Raw genomic sequence first — 22,777 nt, 5'->3', positions numbered from 1 at the left:
ACTTTATAAAACTTTATAGTTGTTGTCCTTGGTATGAACAGGCTTTAACTGCTTCAGTTATCTTAATAAGGTCATCATAATGCACTCCAAAAGTATAACTTAATGAATAGTTCAACCAAAAATGAAAATTACCCAATGATTTACTCACCCTCAAATGAACCTATGTGTAAATGACATTCTTCTTTTAGATGAATACAATCGGAGTTGTATAAAAATGTCCTGGCTCTTCAAAGCTTTATAATGGCAGTGGATGGCAGCCCAAAATTTGAAGACCAAATTAGTGTATCCATCCATTATAAAACTGCTCCACACAGTTCCGTGGGGTTAATAAAGGACTTCAGAAGCGAATTGATGGGTTTTTGTAAGAAAAACTTATGAAGAAAGTGTGGCGCCTCCCGCAGTTCCCTTTAGAAGGCCTTTATTAGCCTTGTGGATTACTTTTATAGTGGCAGGATGCACTTTTTGGGGCTTCACATTTTGGACTGCCATTTACTGCCATTACAATGCTTGGATTAGCCCGGACATTTTTTAATATAACTCTAATTGTATTCGTCTGAAAGAAGAATGTCATATTGTTGCGATCACAAAGGATCACTACAAATAAGGAGAAGACGAGTACATTCTTCTTACAAAGTATCAGCTTTATTTTACATTTGTGCCATATGGAACAAAGAGCTTAGGACAGCCACCAACTCCAGAACCACTTCACCAAGCAGGAATTATCCGTTTTTATAGGGAGCAATAAACACCAGGGCGTAAGGGGGTTATGATCACAATAAATTACAACAGACGTAGGACCCCTTCCCACATAAACGTCAAAATGCTGAAGCGCCCAAACCGGTGTCAGTGCTTCCTTTTCAATAACTGAATAATTCAGCTCATATGACAAGAGCTTTATCGGAAAACAAAGACAAATGTTCCTGAATTAACTTTACAAACATTTTTCAGTTGAAAAATGATGATAAAGTGTTGGCAAATTCTTCAGTTTCTAAATTACTTAACTGAGGACACATCACGCAGTCCTCAGGTTCGACGGCTTCCTCATAATCCAAAGGCAACTCGTTCCTTGATGAGGCATGATCTACAGATAAAGCAACAGATTCTTTTTTGAGGCGATGCCCCTTCCTCCCGCATATAAGGTTTAAGCAAGTGTACATGACATAATTGGGTTTTAAGTCTTCTCTCAGGCCTACCAATGACATCATTTTCATCAGATTCCCGTCTCATGACAACATAAGGACCGGCAATAAGGACTTTGCTTTAAATGGCGATGAAACAAAGGGTAACAAAGCCAGCACCTGGTCGTCGACACAAAAAGAATGGTGTTCCGTTCTACATTAATTTTATTATATTATGTTTAATTTTTGACTGTGCCCGTTTAGAGTTACCTTTGCCAATTTAACAGCATTCAAAAAGTCGTTCAAAAAACTTTTCTGGTGGTTCAGTAGATACCCAGCCCTCTCGCAAAACTTTCACGAGAACTTTCTCACCCGGCGGAAGAGATACAAAACCGTCAGAAACAAAAGGTAAAAAATCTGATTTTGTACAGATGGTCCTGTCAGTTTCTCCAACATCTGACATAGCGCAAGAAAACTTCAAACCACCAGTCATAGGAACTGCGGCAGCCAACGCCGTAGTGTTGGACAAATAGCTGTTGCGATCTTTTGCTTTAAGTACCGGGCAATCTTTTTTTCCAGTGACCATGACCAAGACAATAGTTACATATTAGAGACATAACAGTTTTACCTGCAAATTATACAGACACACACACACACACACACACACACACACACACACACACACACACACACACACACATACACATGTTGGTCTATGTGGTTTACAGGGACTCTCCATAGGCGTAATGGTTTTTATACTGTACAAACCGTATTTTCTATCCCCTTACACTGCCCCTGCCCCTAAACCTACCCATCACAGGAAACATTCTGCATTTTTACTTTCTCCAAAAAACATCATTTAGTATGTTTTTAAGGCCATTTGAATTATGAGGACATTTGATATGTCCTCATAAACCACATTTATAGTGTAATACCAGTGTAATACCCATGTAGTTATACAAATTTGTGTCCTCATAAACCACATAAACAGGCTCACACACACACACACACACACACACACACACACACACACACGTCTGGTGCGCTATCTTTGTGGGGACTTGCCATAGACGTAATGGTTTTTATACCATACAAACCATATATTCTGTCCCCCTACACTGCCCCTGCCCCTAAACCTACCCATCACAGGAAACTTTCTACATTTTTACATTTTCAATAGAACTCATTATGTATGAATTATAAGCTTTTGTACCCATGGGGACCTCAATTTAGGTCCCCACGGTGACAAGAGTCCCCATGAGTCTGTGTGCATTCAAGTTGAAGTCCTCACCAGGCTAGAAAAACATGTACACACACACACACACACACACACACACACACACACAGACACACACACGACAAAGAACAACCAATAGGGGCGTCACACATACATCTAGCTTTAGGATGAGTAAATCATGGGGTAATTTTCATTTTTAGGGTGAACAATCCTTTAAATTGAAGAAAAATTATTCTAGCATCAACGGCATCTGATAAAATGCTGATGAATTTGAAGATGTAACTCAATTTGTGTCCATGCATCTGTTCATGGTGTGGGATTATGTTTGTTTTACATTTTCAAGAGAAGCTTAGTGCTGGTCTTAAATGTCCCAAAATCAAATGTTGGGATTGAAGACGGATTGAGTCTCAGTTGAAGGCATCTCTTGGGAACAGTAGTAAAACGGCCTATCCTCAATGATCTTGAAACTGGGCCAAGCTCACGCAAACATGTGGGTCTGGGCTAACCAGGTCAGGGAAGCATTTTTACAACTGTGTCAGTTGCCATAGGGTTTATAGGAAAGCGTTTAGGTCTTTATCTAAATGGTCAATTATGCAATGTTGTTATTCTAATGTAACACCACCACTCCGTTATTGTGTATATATATAAACTTATCGGTTTTGAAAAGGTCATCATTGTTTAAGTTCTCCAAGGCGTCTCTGTTGCTGTAGGTGGAGGAAATACTACTGCAACAGCACACTTATATAATTTATTATTTTCCCTCCATCTGCTAGAAAAATCAGTGATCATTAGCTGTTGCTTTAAACGTACTTGATCCAGCATGTGTTGTGCGGTTGGGTAGAACAGAACGATCTAGTTTTTCATCAGTGACTTTCAGTAATACATTCCCAGTGCTTTCAAAAGTCTGCCTACCATTATCAAATACAAATACTTTTATGAAACACCAACAAATGAACATTAATGCTATTTCACACTAATAATTTAATGCTTTTTAATTTCTATTATATTTACTATTTTTATTTATTTATACATTTTTCCCGGTTTGCAAAATTAGGATTGGTAAAATGCTTTAATACTGATATATACCTCATTATTGAGATGGTCAGTATTGAATTCCTGTTGACATGTTAAGAATGTTTAGCATTTATCTCATTCACAGTCGGCTACTATAATTTCAGTACCACACTCTGAAATTCTCCAAGCCTTTCATCGTGGCTTGGCTGCATGCCACTCTATATTAAACCAGCCTCCACTACTGCCACAACCCAACTCAGAGGCCATGCAGACCCTTATTAAACATTTGCTCAAAGGGATTTGGGTCAGAGCCCAGATCTGTGAATGTGTGTATTTCAATTTAAGAGCTAAAGACCCTGCCTCAAGCTGGTGGTCTGAGCCATAATAGTGGCGTTTAAGGAATCTTATTTGTGTGTAGTGAAGCCTCAAGGCTAGATGATGTGATGTGTTAAGCTGGTGTGTGTTAGACAATTTAGACCATGAGCTTTGCATGGGATACTAACCATACACTTACATCCACAGCTTTAGTCAATATTTTAGTCATTTATTATTAATAATAATAATAATAATAACAATAATAAAATACAGAAAAAAGTCAAATAGAAATAATTACATAACGATCTATTTTAGTTATTTCTAAATAAAATTAGATGTTTCAATGGTAGAAACATTTATAAATAAAATTAGATAAATTAGAGGTTTTATTTTTAATATATCAATTTTACTTTATAATAAAAACTAAGTAAGATAAATTTCACTGAGCTCCTGTGAGAGACCCATTCTTTTACAAATGTTTGTAGAAGCTGTCTGCATGCCTAGATCTAGTGATTTGATTTTATACACTTTAGCTGTGATTGGAACTCCTGAATTCAGTTATTTGGAGGGGGTATACTTTTGACAATCAATCAATCAATCAATCAATCAATCAATCAACTTTATTTATATAGCGCTTTTACAATCACGATTGTGTCAAAGCAGCTTCACAGTGTCAAACAGGATAATATTGCGACAAAATTAGATTTGGCTGTACAGTCGTTCTGGGTAAAACAGTGATGTTATCAGCTTATTTTAATTTATCATATAGCAACAATGTTGGCAGATCAGTATTTAAGTTTATAGAATAAGACCTAATTCATACATTTTATTTGTATAATAAGTTGAATAACTTTAATCATATTTTTAGTGTCCCCAACTGAGCAAGCCAAGCCAAAGGCGACAGTGGCAAGGAACCAAAACTCCATCGGGGCATGATGGAGAAAAATAAACCTTGGGAGAAACCAGACTCAGTCGGGGTGCCAGTTCTCCTCTGGCCTATTAACACACCGTGTAAGATTATTATTCTGGCAACCTTACAGGTCAGAAATCATATTAGATTGGAATATTCAAAATTTCAGGGTATCACGGAAGAGACAGATTTATTTGGAAATAAATGATGGGATGGGGCGTCGATTACACAAGAGTATGAATACATGAAAGATCGGAATTATTGCGCCGAAGAGGGGTTTTGAGCATGTCGTGCCAGTGAGGCAAATTCAGAGGAGACACCGATGGACACGGCTCAGCAGACACTCCAGGATGAGCTGGTCATGTCCAGGCAGGTCCACCATCCGATCCGGACAGGGCCCAGATCCGGGATAAACCTCGGGATAAACAGAGAGACAACATTAGCGTAGATGCCACTCTTTTTATGATGTAACGAGTACATCAGGTGTTATGGGAAGTGTTCCCGGTTCCGGCTGACCTAGTTAATGCAGCCTAACAATCAGTCAATTGATCTGAATAATGAAAGTTAAAAATGTTCTATGTGTATGCCATAGTAAAGAGAAGTGTTTTTAGTCTAGATTTAAACTGACAGAGTGTGTCTGCTTCCCGAACAATGCTAGGAAGACTATTCCACAGTTTAGGAGCTAAATAGGAAAATGATCGACCGCCTGCAGTTGATTTAGATATTCTAGGTATTATCAACTGGCCAGAGTTTTGAGACCGCAATAGACGTGATGGAGTATAATGTGTAAAGAGCTCGCTTAAGTACCGGGGAGCTAAACTATTTAGTGCTTTGTAAGTAATAAGCAAGATTTTAAAATGTATGCGATGTTTAACAGGGAGCCAGTGCAGTGTTGACAGAACTGGACTAATATGATCATACTTCCTGGTTCTAGTAAGAACTCTAGCTGCTGCATTTTGGACTAGCTGGAGTTTGTTTTTTAAGCGAGCAGGGCAACCACCCAGTAGAGCATTACAATAATCTAGCCTTGAGCTCATGAACGCATGTACTAACTGTTCAGCATTTTGCATTGAAAGCATGTGCCGTAATTTAGATATATTTTTAAGATGATAGAATGCGGTTTTACAGATGCTAGAAACGTGGCTTTCAAATGAAAGATTGGTATCAAAGAGCACACCCAGGTTCCTCACTGACGACGAGGGCTTGACAGAGCAGTCATCAAGTGTTAGACAGTATTCTCGGTTACTACTTGTGGAGCTTTTCTGTCCAATAATTAAAAATTCAGTTTTATCTGAATTAAGTTGCAGGAAATTACTATTCATCCAATTTTTTATATCAGCTATGCATTCCGTTAATCTTGTGAATTGGTAGGTTTCGTCAGGGCGTGAGGAAATATAGAACTGAGTATCGTCAGCATAACAATGAAAACTAACGCCATGTTTCCTAATGATATCTCCCAGTGGGAGCATATACAGGGTGAAAAGCAACGGTCCTAACACTGAGCCTTGCGGTACCCCATACTGAACTTGTGATCGGTGTGACATCTCTTCATTTACTGCTACAAATTGATAACGGTCAGAGAAGTACGATTTAAACCATGCCAAAGCAGTTCCACTAACGCCAACATAATTTTCGAGTCTATTCAGAAGAATATTGTGATCGATAGTCTCGAATGCAGCGCTAAGATCGAGTAACACTAATAGAGAGATACAACCACGATCAGATGATAAGAGTAAATCATTTGTAACTCTAATTAGACACACACACACACACACACACACACACACACACACACACACACACACACACACATATATATATATATATATATATATATATATATATATATATATATATATATGTATATATAAAATTAGAATATCATCAAAAAGTTGATTTATTTCACTAATTCTATTCAAAAAGTGAAACTTGTATATTATATTAATTCATTACACACACATTTTTATTTCTTTAATTTTGATGATTATAGCTGACAACTAAGGAAAATCCCAAAATACATAATCTCAAAAGATTTGAATATTAAGTAAGACCAATTCAAAGAGAGGATTTTTAGAACTTGTGGCCAACTGAAAAGTATGAACATGAAAAGTATCAGCATGTACAGCATTCAATACTTAGTTTGGGCTCCTTTTGCCTGAATTACTGCAGCAATGCAGCGTGGCATGGAGTCGATCAGTCTGTGGCACTGCTCAGGTGTTATGAGAGCCGAGGTTGCTCAGATAGTGGCCTTCATCTATTCTGCATTTTTGGGTCTTGCATATCACATCTTCCTCTTCACAATACCACATTTATTTTCTATGGGGTTAAGGTCAGGTGAGTTTGTTTGGAACAGGGATGCCATGGTCCTTAAACCAGGTACTGGTTGCTTTGGCATTGTGTGCAGGTGCCAAGTCCTGTTGGAAAATGAAATCTGCATCTCCATAAAGTTGGTTAGCAGCAGAAAGCATGAAGTGCTCTAAAACTTCCTGGTATGTGGCTGCACAGTGGACCAACAACAGCATATGACATGACACCCCAAACCATCACTTACTGTGAAAACTTCACACTGGACCTCATGCAACGTGGATTGTGTGCCTCTCCTCTCTTCCTCCAGACTCTGGGACCCTGATTTCCAAAGGAAATGCTAAATTTACTTTCATCAGAGAACAACATTCGACCACTCAGCAGTCCAGACAAGATGCTTCTGAAGCTGTCTATTGTTCAAGAGTGGCTTGACACAAGGAATGCGACAGTTGAAACCCACGTCTTGCATATGCCTGTGCGTAGTGGTTCTTGAAGCACTGACTCCAGCTGCAGTCCATTCTTTGTGAATCTCACCCACATTTTTGAATGAGTTTTGTGTCACAATGTATATCACAAGGTTTAATGCAGTCAGCTGGATTTGGGCCATATCCAGATCAGATGGTGGACCTGCGCCTGGACATGACCAATGCATCCCTGAAGATTCTGCAGAGACCGTGATTTAGTTTCCTTTTGAAATTGTCTCATCGACATGTCATCCTCAATAAACCCGTGTGATGATGACTCTGATCTTTCAAATAGTTAGCTCTAAAATTACTTCTGACCTGTAAGGTTGTCAGAATAATAATCATACACTGTTTGTTGAACTGGCATCCCGACTGAGCCTGGTTTCTCCCAAGGTTCATTTTTCTCCATTATGCCACCTTATGTTTTGGTTTTGGTTCTGGTTCCTTGCCACTGTCGTCTTTGGCTTGGCTTGCTCAATTGGGAGCACTAAAATTTCAACTAAATATCAAAATAATTTGAATTACTAAATTAACTACATCAATTAAATCACTGATCTGCCCACATTGTCACTATATGATAATTGAAATGAGCTGATGACATTCTCCAGAGTGGCTGTACAGCCGAATCAAATTCCGTTGCATTATTTTCCTGTTAACACTGTGAAGCTGCTTTGAAACCTTCTGCATTGTAAAAAGCGATATATAAATAAATTTGACTTGACATGGGGAGTTAAGGCTGGCCCGTGTGGTCCGATCAAACAGACGAGCTACTGTAGCTCAAATTGCTCAAGAAGTTAATGCTGGCTCTGATAGAAAGGTGTCATAATACACAGTGCATTGCAATTTGTTGCGTATGGGGCTGCATAGCCGCAGACCAGTCAGGGTGCCCATGCTGACCCCTGTCCACTGCCAAAAGCAGCAACAGTGGGTACGTGAGCATCAAAACTGGACCATGGAGCAATGGAAGGAGTTGGCCTGGTCTAATGAATCACGTTTTCTTTTACGTCAAGTGAATGGCTGGGTGCGTGTGCATTGCTTACTTAGGGAACACATAGCATCAGGATACACTATGGGAAGAAGGCAAGGCGACAGAGGGAGTGTGATGCTTTGGGCAATGGTCTGCTGGGAAACCTTGGGTCCTGCCATCCATGTGGATGTTACTTTGACAAGCACCTACCTAAGCATTGTTGTAGAACAGCATGTACATCCTTTCATGGAAACAGTATTCCCTGGAGGCCTCTTTCAGCAGGATAAAGCGCCAAACAAAAAAATGGTTTAGGAATGGTTTGAGGTGGAAAAATTTTGCATCTGTGGGATGTGCTGAAGAAACAAGTCTGATCCATGCGGCCGCACCTCACAACCTACAGGATCTGGTGCTAACATCTTGGTGCCAGGTACCACAGCACACATTCGATTGAATTAATATCTGGGGAATTTGGAGGCCAAGTCAACATCTCAAACTCGTTGTTGTCCTCCTAATAATCCCCATCCATTTAATTGGCTCTATCACCCTCTCTCCTCTCCACCTATCGCTGGTGTGTGGTGAGCGTACTGGCGCTGTTGTACTGTGGCTGCCGTCACATCATCCAAGTTAATGCTGCACACTGGTGGTTGAGGAGAGACCCCTGACATGTGTGTAAAGCGCTTTGGGTGTACAGTAGTACATATAAAAAAACGTGATATAAATGTCTCATTCATTCATTCATCTTTTATTCTAATGGAGTCCATGCTTCGACAGGTCAGGGCTGTTTTAGCAGCAGAAGGGGGACCAACACAATTTACTAGGGGTCATAGTTATGCCTGATTGATGTCTATTTATTTGTTTTTATCATCATCATCATCATTATGTTTTGTACAAATTTACTGTTTGCTTATTATAATGTATATAATTAATATTAATTTATTTTTAAATTAGACTTTGGTGTGTGGCACATGCCCGCGGGGGTTCTTATCGATCACTGAGATAGTGACAGGGTGAGGTCTAAACTAATGGGGTCAGTGTTATTAGAAAAGTCCAGATTTTCATCTGTAGGGCATATAAATAATGACCTATTAGATTTGAGGGGATTCAGAGGGTGGTGGTGGGGGGGGTGGGATTATTTACCAATATGTGTGCATTTGTTGAAAAAGTAAATGTTTCTGTTTATCCAGGCCAATGGCTTACACTACATGGAGGGGTATATTAAAAGACCACAAAGCTGAGTTTCAAATTGATCTCTTTAGGCTAAAGAGTAAACATGGCCTACATGCACACTGAGCATGATTTCCTCTGCAGTATTGATGGGCCTTTCACTCATTAGAAAATGCACCCATAGGCTACAGAGTGTAAGTGTATATTTGTGGTTTGTGCTTGACTAGAATAATGTATGTCGGTTAGTTGGTTGACATTTTATTTATTTAAAATGGCTTAAGTTTTAAGCGAAAACATGCATGTCTATAATGTAATTTACTGTAATTGTAATGTTATAGTGACTAGTTTATTGAACTGTTGTATAAAAGCAATATCTCGCTTACAATCACTGCTTTTTTTAGCATACACATGCTACGATTTACCTACTGGCCTACTGACAAACCATTTGGGCTAATAAACAAATAATAAATCAAGCATATTCAATAAGATATTTAACACCTCAGACACTATAACTATGACAACACTTTTAAAAAATGGTAAACGAGAGAATTTGGAATTCTATTTTAGAAGCTGTTAAGTGAGCACAGCTCAGGTGCTTTATTCTCTGTGGGATGGGCACAAATAGAGCAGCACATACACATCCTTGACAGGGCCATCTGTCCAGTCGTGCAGCTGTAAGCTCTGCAGGACTAACCTTGCAGAAGAATCATTGTAATGATAAATGGGTCAACAGGCCACATGACACACTCACAGCACACTTACAGTGAACAAGGATACTTACATCTATAGTGTTTATCTCCCTTTCTTTCTTCTTTTCTTATATGATCACACAGTCTCCCCTTGGGACTCATTTATATATTCTTTGGTTATTTCCAAAACTCTTGGCCAGATTTACTTCTGTGTTCTGAAATGCTCAAATTCTTCTCATAGGCTGGAATATATAACAATACACTTTATTGACAGTTTCATGTAAAATTTGTTGTTTATGTTGCATAACTTTTTTTCCAACATCTCTTCTTTTGCAGGTGTAATGTTCAGGAGTATATATGGAACAAGGGCTCCAGGTGTGAGTCTGTTATTTCAGACTTCCAAGTGATGTGTATAGCAGTGGGAGGGGCCGCCATCATGTTGCTCCTCCTCTTCATGGTTATAGTCTTTTTCTCCAAGAGGCTGCACATGCTTAAGACTGAAAACAGACAACTTCGCAAGCACAGGTAAAACTTGCATGTATTCTCGCACTCCTAAGGACACTTCCTTAAAGGGGTACTTCAGCGCTGTAAAGATGAATCTGTATTTAAACTGGGTCATCAATGTAATAGAAATGTGAAATTATTTTTTAATTTGGTGCCTTCTAGAATGAGAAAAGACAGAAAATGTATTTTTGTCTCATGGGGATGAAAGACTACAATTCCCAGAATGCTTCGCTGCTCTGTGAGGCCATTACCAAACCCACCAACTTGATTACTGTGACTGAGTTGGAGAAGACACTACAATTAAAAACTGAACGTGTCTGTTCAATATGAGTGAGTCACCACGCGAGTATCACAGCACTGAGTACTAACTGCAGGAGTGAGAAAAATGAGCTGAGCTTTCGTGATGAGAGCTGAGATAATCGCGACTGTATACACTCGCGGCATACATTCACAACGCGAGTTCAGTCTGGCGCGTTTCAGTTCATGCCTTTGCAAGCTTAATTTCATATAAATTAATTTGAGAAGTTAAAAAAACTTACATTGCTCACCATAGCTCCGTTTAAATGAGTGCCTGTAGCTGCGAGCTGAGCTGTGAGTGTAATCTCCCATCCCCCATGCACGGGTTCAAAACATGCGGAAATGGCTCCCTCTGCTGGCTGTAGTCTTTAGCCTTTGGCCAAACATTCCTCCTATGATGCAAATATCGTCAATTTGCATCATAGGAGGAATTTGTTTAGAAATAAAATGCATAAATCTCTTGTCTCAGGGGGATATGAGGCAGGAAAGCACAATCATTTGAATATACTTCAGGGTTTCTACTGATACAAAGCCATATGCTAAACGCTGAAGTAACCCTTTAAGGCCTATTCGGATGGGACTAGTTTTGAGTTACAATTCAGACTCAACGTCTGTGATTTCATGTACAGATTCGGAGGGAACTAACATCTTTGTGTTTATTACAGAGGAGAGGCTGTGTGTTTTCTAGATAATTATTGTTTGTTAAAGGACAACCTAGGGGTAATTAACAGATGGTTACCAAGTAGTTAAAAGGTTAGTTCACCCAAAAAGGAAAATTTAATTAATTACTCACCCTCGTGTCGTTGGACACCTGTAACAGCTTTGCTCATCTTCGGAACACAAATGAAGATATTTTTGTTGAAAGCTGATGGCTGAGAAAGGCTTCAGAAAGGCCTTCATTGGCATTCAGTATATTTCCACTGACCCAATCAAAAGACCCATAAAAAGCACTAAAGACGTCACTGCAAAGTCCATATCACTACAGTTGCTGTACAATCATTTTAAAATGCAACGAAAATAGTTATTGTGCGCACAAAAATCAAAATAACGACTTTATCCACCAAGTTATTGACATGAACTCGACGCATGCGCGAGAATATGACGCAGCTCTGCCATTCGAATACATGACCTGGAAGAGGAGGAGCGCCGCTATCGCGTGAGTTCCAGGTGAGTCCACGTCAGAGACCTACACGGAAGACAATAACTTGGCGGATAAAGTCATTATTTCGATTTTTTTTGCGCACAAAAATTATTCCCGTTACTTCGTAAAATTATTGTACAGCCACCATAGTGAGATGGACTTTGTAACGACGTCTTTAGTGCCTTTTATGGGTCTTGTGAGTGGGTCAGTGGAAAAATACTGAAGGCCAATGGAGGCCTTTCTGAAGCCTTTCTCAGCCATCAGCTTTCAACAAAAATATCTTCATTTGTGTTCCGAAGATGAACGAAGCTGTTATGGGTGTCCAACGACATGAGTGAGTAATGAAATAATTTTCATTTTTGGGTGAACTAACCCTTTAAATAGCACAATAGCTGCTTCTCATCTCCACCACCTTCTCCTTCCTTCCTGATCTGCCTATTTCCCTTCTCAAAGCTGAGCTTTGGTTGATACAGTCTTTGCAAACTGATTGTTTCTGTCGCTCGTTTAACTTCTACCGTAACACAGCTGTTTAGTTTAGCTAACTTACACATCTCATCTTGCACTTTGTGATTGTTAACTGAAGCGTTGCGCTGGAATTCACGCTCAGCAGCTGTGAGCATAAAGAGCTTTTTTTTTTTTTTTAGATTATTTGATGTTAAATGCATTATATGAGTCACATTTACAAAAAACAAAATCACATTCTTTTTATTTTCAGAGGTGAAAAATGTAACCTATTGAATAGACTATCGCTGTAGCCTTGGTTTTGATGACCGGATTTACAGTTCTTTGTCGAACACGAAGACATCTCTAATTTGACAATTAACGATCTGATCTCACTCTTCTCTTCTCATCTCACTCACTCTCATCTCATACCATCTCACTCACTCTGACTCTGATTGTAGGTTACGTAGAACACGATGGAACCATGTAGTAAATGGGGGGAGAGATTTTTTGCCAGAAATGCAGAAATAAGACATAATTTTGTTTTATTTGTTACTCTGGTAGATTATACATTTACAATTTATATTTCATTACTACTAGTACGGTTACTACTAATAAAACCGATCTCTGGGGGCCCCAAAAGTTCATGAGCCGTTAGAATCGGCCTAACTTTTCCCCCCTTAGCTACGCGCCTGGCTGGCATCTTTGCACATGAAATAGCTAAGTATTACACGTGGAACTCTCTCAAAAACTTTAGCATGTTTTTACTATTACAGTTCTCAAGGTTAACTAACCTTAAAAACGGTTGATTATGGCATTATATTTAGATCTAGAGCATCATATTTAGATTGTGGCATAAAAGGTTGCAACGATGAGCATTGTAGCCAATAGGGCTTGGTTTCAGATTTGAAGGTTTAAATATCACTTGATTGAGCTGAATACATGTTGGCACCTATACTCAGAAGAACAATAAAATGGACAGTATTTAGTGATTTGAACACAATGATATCACCATTCTTTCCTAAAAGTAGGCCAATCCGACAGTGCAATACAATTGTGTGACTGAGAGAGTGACCTATATACTGTGCAGCCAAAGGCATTTAAACAGTCCAGGAGAGGGGTGAGATGGATCGCAGAGGAGTGGAAGAGAAATGTGGAGATAATGGGAAATGAGTATTAGTGATGAAGACAAGGTGGCAAAAGTGAAAAGTCTGTGTAAACTTGAGTTCTAATCTGCTGCTTGTAACATCATATGCATCTGTGTTTGCATGTATACATTGTGTTGCAGAAACAACATGAGCTTTTAATCCAGTGCATTAAATATAGCCCAAATGTCCAAGTCACAGCACTAGAATACCAAGGTAATCAAATAATCAAAGTTTTTATTGTAGTGTAGTGAGTCACAGCTACTTTTATATGGCCATCAAATGGAGAATGATGCTAACCAGCCAAACCTTTACCCACATGGTGTACATAGACATATACAAACTTTTGTCTAATAAAATCCTCTGTAGAGTACGAATATCACCTGCTTTTGACTAGAACTAGTGAAAAGCATGTCATGGGATATGTTGCCAAGTAGTTTGTTGCAGTTTTGCCCACTGCAGCAAACTTAAGTCTATTTTATAAAAGCTAAAAATATAGGAAATATTATTATTATTTCAATAGGAAACAAGCAGTTAAAAAATTGGGTGTCAGTATTATTATTATTATTAAAGGATGCCTTACATTAATCACAAGTTACCGTAAGACATTTTATAATAAGAGATTTCTGTTTCAAATGTTCAACAAAATGATTAACTCTGCTGGTCACGTGACACTGAAGGCTGGAGTACTGGTTGCTGATCAGCACAGGTATAAATATCTCGTTCTCTCTCTTTGATTTTTTCAGTAAAGGCCGCCCAAAGTCGGAGCAGCACATCGATAACTTCTCGCTGTCCACCGTCGCAGAGGGCTCTCAGGCAAATGTAAGGAAATTGTGCGACACCCCGACTAACCTCCCCCATGCCCGTGCTTTGGCTTACTATGATAACATTGTGTGTCAGGTAACTTCCTCTCCTGCCTTTCCCTCTGTTTTCCACTGTGCATGTTAAAATGCTCACTTAGTTTCTGTCTTCTCTCTTATTGTTTTACTCTTTTCTTTGTCTGGGAGATGTTTCTTTCCCACGCTTTTCTTCATCAATAGGATAATTATAAATAGAGATACCACCTTCTTCCTCCCCATCTCTTTGTCATTGTTTCACATATGCCCCCTGATGACATGTGAAGTACTACAGGCTGCAAGGAGCATTGCGGAAACTGGATTATTTCATGTTTCCAAACATACTGATCATATTAGCGGTTGTGAAGCGTGGTTGGCCAATCATTGCAATGACAAAGCCGAACTGTTTTTATACAGGATACAATGAATATAATGGAGTATCTGCTGAGGCTGATGCCGATCTAATTAAGAGGGCATGATAACAAAGTATTAGAAGTGTGTCAGTAGAGTAATCCTCTCTCGCCACCCCACTCCTTAGAAAACCATGAGCAGATACACGTGGGAATATAAACCCAAAGAGGATCCCTGCAGTGAGGTAAGATGACTTGAACTGACCTCTTTGATACCCTGCTGATTCAAATAAAGCACTTTAATCCTGTAGCTTCATTATTACTCACCTCGAAAAGTAATAGTAGTTAACACACGTTTTCTTCTTCCTGAGAAATTATGTAGAAAAGCAAGAATAGACTTGGTGGATAAAAATAGAGACCTCACCTTAGTTGCTATGGTGCAACTATTGTATTTTAATTGCTATTGTGATTGTAACTTATCTTGCTAATCTTTCTAGCCAGTGTCACTGTCAGCTGTTAAACTTCTCACATCATCTACTATTACTAGTATTAACAACACAGTGACCTTGTTCAAATTTGTGTTGACTTCACTACTCTACATCGTTTGTGCAACCCTAGAATTATGACTAATGCCTATATGATATAATTATTTTGTATTATCTGAAATATTTAATTCAATATTGAATATTTAATTGTTCCTGCTCATTTATTACTTGTGGATTACTTTTGTTGTCATGTAATGGCCAGTTAATCTTACTTAACTTAACTAATAACTTTAAAAAAAGCAAATAAATCAATAACTTAAGGGATAGTTCACCCATAAATTAAAGAAAAAAAATGATCCCATAATTTACTCACCCTCAAGCCATCCTAGGTGTATATGACATTCTTGTTTCAGATTCAAACAGAGGTATATAAAAATATCCTGGCTAATCAATAACATTATAGTTACGGTTGTTGTCCTTGGTGTGAACGGGCTTTAAGTGCTACGGTTATCTTATCAAGGTCATCATAATGCACTCCAAAAATATGACTTAAAGGGATAGTTCACCCAAAAATCAAAATTACCCTGCATGATTTACTCACCCTCAAGCCATCCTAGGTGTATATGATATTTTTCTTTCAGACGAATACAATCTGAGTTATATTGAAAAAATAATAAAGGCTTTCTGAAGCGAATCCATGCGTTTGTGTTAGAAAAATATCCATATTTAAAACCGTATAAAGTAAAATATACAGAAAAGGCGTAACTGGCTTTTATTACATTGATTAAGTCAATTACATCTGACTTTTCGTTAGCATTTTGACTTGCGAGAGGCATTACACTTTCTACGTAAGTTGAATATGTAAGGTGGCCTGCCAGAAACTAGATATTTTACTTTATACCATTTTAAATATGGATTTTGTTATTACACAAACCCATCAATTCACTTTAGAAGGTGATTCACTTTAAATAGTCTTTTTTGGAGCCATGTGGATTAATTTTATAATGGATGGTTATAAACTTTTTTTGTGCTTTAAATTTTGGGCTCCCATTATAATGCTTGGAAGAGTCAGGACGACATTTTTTTTATATATAACTTCGATTGTATAGTCTGAAAGAAGAATGTCATAAACACCTAGGATGACTTGAGTGTGAGTAAATAATGGGCTAATTTTCAGTTTTGGGGGAACTATCCCTTTAAACCCTGGGTTCCTAAAAAAACGTTTAAGGAAGTTTGGAAATAAAATTAAAAATTAATAAAAATACCTAGAAGCAGAGTGTTTTCATTGCAAAAGTTTAGGCCAAAGCAATGGGTGTTTGTTTCTAGACATCTAGCTGTAACATTCTAACACTGCATCATTTCACACTGTACATGTTTGACACCACAATGCAGGATTAACATGGTAAAAGCAGTGCTAACCCTGCTCTGGAGTGAGGTTTCATGACCCTGGGTAAGATGGGGTGCTAACCCTCATCTTAATTACAAGTATGAAACGTTTCTCTAGCCTCGGTTAAAGGTTGTGTATAGAATGGCAATAACCAAAAATATTATAAGCGCAGCATAAATAGCCCTATTTAAACTTCCAGAGTACAAGCTCTGCGCTCCCTTTTTTTGCTAACCTTTCAGTGTAAACGGCCACAAATAAATGTTGCACAGATGAGCGTGTAACATTTGATCTTTAAAGGAGGACCAAACATTGTTTTTCCATATTCACCCACTCGGAGGCATATTACCCTGAAATACCTGATGAACCTTGAACTTGTCAGACCTTTTTCCTTAGTACTTTGATTTAGGCCATTTATTTAATCTGAATTGAAAATAAAACCTAGTCTAGTTTCCTTTCTGATGATCTTTTCATTTTCTTTTTTTTCTTTTTATTATTGCCTTCGCAAATGCAATTTTCTAACCTTAGTCAACTCCTGTTGGCCCAGTCCCACAGTGATTTTAGAGTGGAAGAGACGTTTTTTTATGATTAAAAAAAGAGTTGACAGCTCCACAGCGCAACAGGGAGGAGAAATAGAGCAAAACTGAGATGAGACGAGAAGTGAGGGATGATTGATGACAGACCGTAGACGAAAGATCCATGAAAATATCCCTAGGTGACTTTGTTTACTTGTGAGTTGTTTACTTGTATTTCCACCTCCTGGGAGAATTTTTGACATTTTTCATCTTCTCTCTCTTGAGATTGAGCATTTACACATCTGATTTCAGCAGCGTGAATAAAGTCTTCTTTTCTTTCCTTTGTCGTTTCATAAGGGATATCACAGATAGCAAATTACCATAAACACCATTTTGACAAGTAGTTCTTAACAATGCCTTATGAATAAGCAAAGTTTACTGTTCATGGCATATGATCCAGTTAATGTAACAACTATGCTTATAGTGTGTTAATAATATATCTTGGTAAATGGTAAAACTGCAGATATCCCTTGAAAGTCCTGGTCATGTTTATCCTGATCAGTTTATCAGGGACGTCACTAGCAATTTTGGGCCCAATGAAAGAATATGAGGTTGGGCCTCCTACCACACCAAACATATACAAGCTAACCTAGTAATCCAAAATCTTTATCTACAATTTAATAATACTGACCTATTAATCTCCACTCGCTCAACCCAGACTGCCCTTTGTGACATGCTGGTTTGAAAATATGTGAAATAAGTAGGGCTGCCCCCTACTAAAGTTTTTTTCTACTGGAGTAGTAGTTGTTCATTTAAGCCATTAATCCATTAAGCACACAATTATATTAATTAAATTACTTAAATACATACTGGAGAGAATTATAAACCATAATGAGCATTTATGTAATATATTTGCCTTTTCCATATAAAGTTTGCCACAAAGAACTGGCAAAAGTAATGATTACGAATGTGTCAAAAATAACAGAGACATTTTAATTGTTTTTTAATAAACTCTTTTCTGAATCAGTGCCGGCTGCAAAGATGTTGACGACTCGCCATCTCCGCAGTAGTAAACGAGTATAAATTATAGTGTAGTATTTTATACGAGTATAAAAAAGTATACATGTCAAGCTTTCTGTTGATAAATATGTTATGTCTGTGAGGCAAGTAATGTTTTTATGGTGTTCACTCATGAGATGCGCTCCAGTTTACGTGCAATGCATGATTGTACTGGCGCCTCCATGTCATGATTGTCTGCTATTTTTGCTTTCTTATTTATTAAATCCAGACACTTGACTGATAAAACACTGAATAAAATTAAGATACAAATTTTACAAAACAAAATTCAATTTAAAGAGAGGATTTCGACAAAACAAAATTCAATGAAGTGGTCAAAATCATGTCTGACCCACTATGACCCATAATCAACAAAGATGACATTTAAAAAATATCATTATAATATTTTAACATAAATATTAAACTAAATCCCTTTTGTTAAAGGCTACAACAAGTATAGTAGCCTACTATACAGAGTAATGCCACTATACATGTATACTATACGTCTGAGCTGAATTTGATTGAACAGCGGTTCCTGAGTGGTGTGTATTGCTAGAAATGCAGAAATAAGCCATCATTTTGTTTGATTTGTAACTCTTTGGTATATTATACATTTATAATTTCTATTACATTACTACTAGTACTATTACTACTAATAAAACCAATTTCTGGGGGCACCAAAAGTGCACGGGCCCATAGAATCGTCCTAACTTCACCTCCTCTTAGTGGCGCCCCTGCAGTTCATGTTCTGAAGTTTAGCATTTCCTTCTCTGAGCTGTGGAGTAAAAACTGAACCAGATCCATGCGCTCTCCACATAAACTCCAGTTCCGTTTAAATGATAAGAATACAATGCATATCTTCAAATGTATAGCATTCCAGACATATGGAAGCCCTTTTGCCACACAAGAAAAAAATATATCATGCTTTTGGTGAATCATAATTAACCCAAAAAGATTAAATTGATGTTATCATAAATTTGAATTGTTGTGATTAAGTCATTATTTTGAGAAAGTCAATTAAAAGAAAAAAAAACTTATCTTCTGACTCTCAACTTCATCTGTCAAATTTCTCATAATTTAGATGGTCAAAACTGAGATAATCAATTATGGCAATCTTGAAATTGAGATACTAAGTGAGAAATTTGAAATTGACTTGTCGACATTGAGACAAGTCATATGTTAATATGTTAATCTTTTGATTTAATTGACTTCTAATTAACACCATGAAATAAAGTATATTAAAAATAAAAAAATAAGTTAATATTGGTCATAATTGTTTATTTTTTTTATTTTTTTTATTTACTTTTATTACTGCTTGGACAGTTTAAAGAGTCACAGGCTGCATCTAAAATTGTGTACTCTCTTGTACTTATTTTGAATAAGTAATTACTTTATATTCAATAAAAAGTATGTTCTAAATGGAATGAATGTGCGTGGTAAGAATTTTGGATGTATTGCCATATTGTCAAACGTGACCTACATGTCCATCCATCCATCATCTTCCGCTTATCTGGGGCCGGGTCGCGGGGGCAACAGTCTAAGCAGAGACGCACAGACTTCCTTTTCTCTGGCCACTTCCTCCAGCTCCTCCGGGGGTACCCCGAGGCGTTCCCAGGCCAGCCTGGAGACATAATCCCTCCAGCGTGTCCTGGGTCTTCCCCGGGGCCTCCTCCCGGTGGGATGTGCCCGGAACACCTCCCTGGGAAGGCGTCCAGGAGGCATCCGAAATAGATGCCCGAGCCACCTCAGCTGGCTCCTCTCGATGTGAAGGAGCAACGGCTCTACTCTGAGCTCCTCCCGAGTGACCGAGCTTCTCACCCTATCTCTAAGGGAGCGCCCAGCCACCCTGCGGAGAAAGCTCATTTCAGCCGCCTGTATCCGGGATCTTGTCCTTTCGGTCATGACCCACAGCTCATGACCAAAGGTGAGAGTAGGAACGTAGATTGACCGGTAAATCGAGAGCTTTGCCTTACGGCTCAGCTCCTTCTTCACCACAACAGACCGGTACATCGCCCGCATTACTGCAGATGATGCACCGATCCGTCTGTCAATCTCCCGTTCCATCCTTCCCTCACTCGTGAACAAGACCCCAAGATACTTAAACTCCTCCACTTGAGGCAAGAACTCTCCACCAACCTGAAGTGAGCAAGCTACCCTTTTCCGACTGAGAACCATGGCCTCGGACTTGGAGGTGCTGATTCTCATCCCAGCCGCTTCACACTCGGCTGCAAACCGTCCCAGTGCATGTTGAAGGTCCCGGTCTGAGGTTGCCAACACGACAACATCATCTGCAAAGAGCAGCGATGAAATCGCGTGGTCCCCAAACCGGACACTCTCCGGCCCTTGGCTGCGTCTAGAAATTCTGTCCATAAAAATTATGAACAGAACCGGTGACAAAGGGCAGCCCTGCCGGAGACCAACATGCACCGGGAACAAATTTGACCTACTGCCGGCAATGCGAACCAAGCTCCTGCTCTGGTTGTAAAGGGACCGTACTGCCCTAAGCAAGGGGCCCCGGACCCCATACTCCCAGAGCACCCCCCACAGGGTGCCACGGGGAACACAGTCGAATGCCTTCTCCAAATCCACAAAGCACATGTGGACCGGTTGGGCAAACTCCCATGAACCCTCCAGCACCCTTTGAAGGATATAGAGCTGGTCCAGCGTTCCACGACCGGGACGAAAACCACACTGCTCCTCCTGAATCCGAGGTTCCACTATCGGCCGAATTCTCCTCTCCAGTACCCTGGCATAGACTTTCCCAGGGAGGCTGAGGAGTGTGATCCCCCTGTAGTTGGAACACACTCTCCGGTCCCCCTTCTTGAAAAGAGGGACCACCACCCCGGTCTGCCAGTCCATAGGCACTGTCCCCAACCGCCACGCGATGCTGCAGAGGCGCGTCAGCCAAGACAGCCCCACAACATCCAGAGACTTAAGGTACTCAGGGCGAATCTCATCCACCCCCGGCGCCTTGCCACCGAGGAGCTTATTAACTACCTCGATGACGAGTCCCCCTCCGAGCCCTCAGCCTCTGCTTCCTCAAAGGAAGATGTGTCGGTGGGATTGAGGAGATCCTCGAAGTATTCCTTCCACCTTTCAACAATATCCCCAGTTGAGGTCAGCAGCTGCCCATCTCCACTGTAGACAGTGTTGGTAGGGCACTGCTTCCCCCTCCTGAGGCGTCGAACGGTTTGCCAGAATCTCTTCGAGGCCAACCGATAGTCTTTCTCCATGGCCTCACCGAACTCCTCCCAGGCCCGAGTTTTTGCCTCCACAACCGCCCGGGCTGCCGTCCGCTGCCTGCCGGTACCTGTCCGCTGCCTCAGGAGCCCCACAAGCCAGCCAGGCCTGATAGGACTCCTTCTTCAGCTTGACGGCATTCCTTACTTCCGGTGTCCACCACCGGGTTCGGGGATTACCGCCTCGACAGGTACCGGAGACCTTACGGCCACAGCTCCGAGCGGCCGCGTCGACAATGGAGGTGGAGAACATGGTCCATTCAGACTCAATATCTCCAGACTCCCTCGGGATCTGGTCGAAGCTCTGCCGGAGGTGGGAGTTGAAGATCTCTCTGACAGGGGGTTTAGCCAAACGTTCCCAACAGACCCTCACAGTACGTTTGGGTCTGCCGAGTCTGTCCAGCTTCCTCCCCCGTCATCGGATCCAACTCACCACCAGGTAGTGATCAGTTGACAGCTCCGCCCCTCTCTTCACCCGAGTGTCCAAGACATATGGCCGGAGGTCAGATGAGACGACCACAAAGTCGATCATCGACCTTCGGCCTAGGTTGTCCTGGTGCCAAGTGCACTGATGGACACCCTTATGCTTGAACATGGTGTTCGTTATGGACAAGCCATGGTTAGCACAGAAGTCCAATAACAGAACACCGCTCGGGTTCAGATCAGGGGGGCCGTTCCTCCCAATCACGCCCCTCCAGGTGTCTCTGTCACTGCCCACATGGGCGTTGAAGTCCCCCAGTAGGACGATGGAGTCTCCAGTCGGAGCACTTTCTAGCACCCCTCCCAGAGACCCCAAGAGGGCCGGGTACTCTGCACTGCCATTCGGCCCGTAGGCACAAATGACAGTGAGAAACCTATCCCCGACTCGAAGGTGCAGGGAAGCGACCCTCTCGCTCACCGGGGTGAACTCCAACACATGGCGACTGAGCTGGGGGGCTATAAGCAAACCCACTCCAGCCCGCCGCCTCTCACCATGGGCAACTCCAGAGTGGTAGAGAGTCCAGCCTCTCTCGAGAAGTGTGGTTCCAGAGCCTAAGCTGTGCGTGGAGGTGAGCCCGACTATTTCTAGTCGGTATCTCTCGACTTCCCGCACAAGCTCAGGCTCCTTCCCCGCCAACGAGGTGACATTCCACGTCCCTAGAGCCAGTTTCCGTGTCCAGAGATCGGGTCGTGACCTACATGGATATTCATAAATCCTCCCT

At 40.3% G+C, this 22,777-nt stretch overlaps 1 protein-coding gene across 4 annotated transcripts in view; it reads left to right on the top strand.

The window, feature by feature from the left end:
- Positions 1–22,777, top strand: part of cspg5b (chondroitin sulfate proteoglycan 5b) — a 60,427-nt gene that overhangs the window by 27,724 nt on the left and 9,926 nt on the right. For 2 of the 4 annotated variants that reach the window (XM_067425212.1, XM_067425210.1), the window contains exons 3-5: positions 10,519–10,707; positions 14,457–14,532; positions 15,085–15,141. In XM_067425212.1, coding sequence (XP_067281313.1) covers positions 10,519–10,707; positions 14,457–14,532; positions 15,085–15,141 — 322 coding nt within the window. Of the gene's footprint in view, positions 1–10,518; positions 10,708–14,456; positions 14,611–15,084; positions 15,142–22,777 lie in introns of all 4 variants that reach the window. The other 2 variants (XM_067425211.1, XM_067425209.1) reach the window with 2 other exon arrangements.

Source organism: Pseudorasbora parva, chromosome 19 (assembly GCF_024679245.1).
Source record: "Pseudorasbora parva isolate DD20220531a chromosome 19, ASM2467924v1, whole genome shotgun sequence".
Lineage (NCBI taxonomy): Eukaryota > Metazoa > Chordata > Actinopteri > Cypriniformes > Gobionidae > Pseudorasbora > Pseudorasbora parva.
Note: the sequence above shows the minus strand (reverse complement) of the source record. Positions and strands in the feature narration are given on the sequence as shown.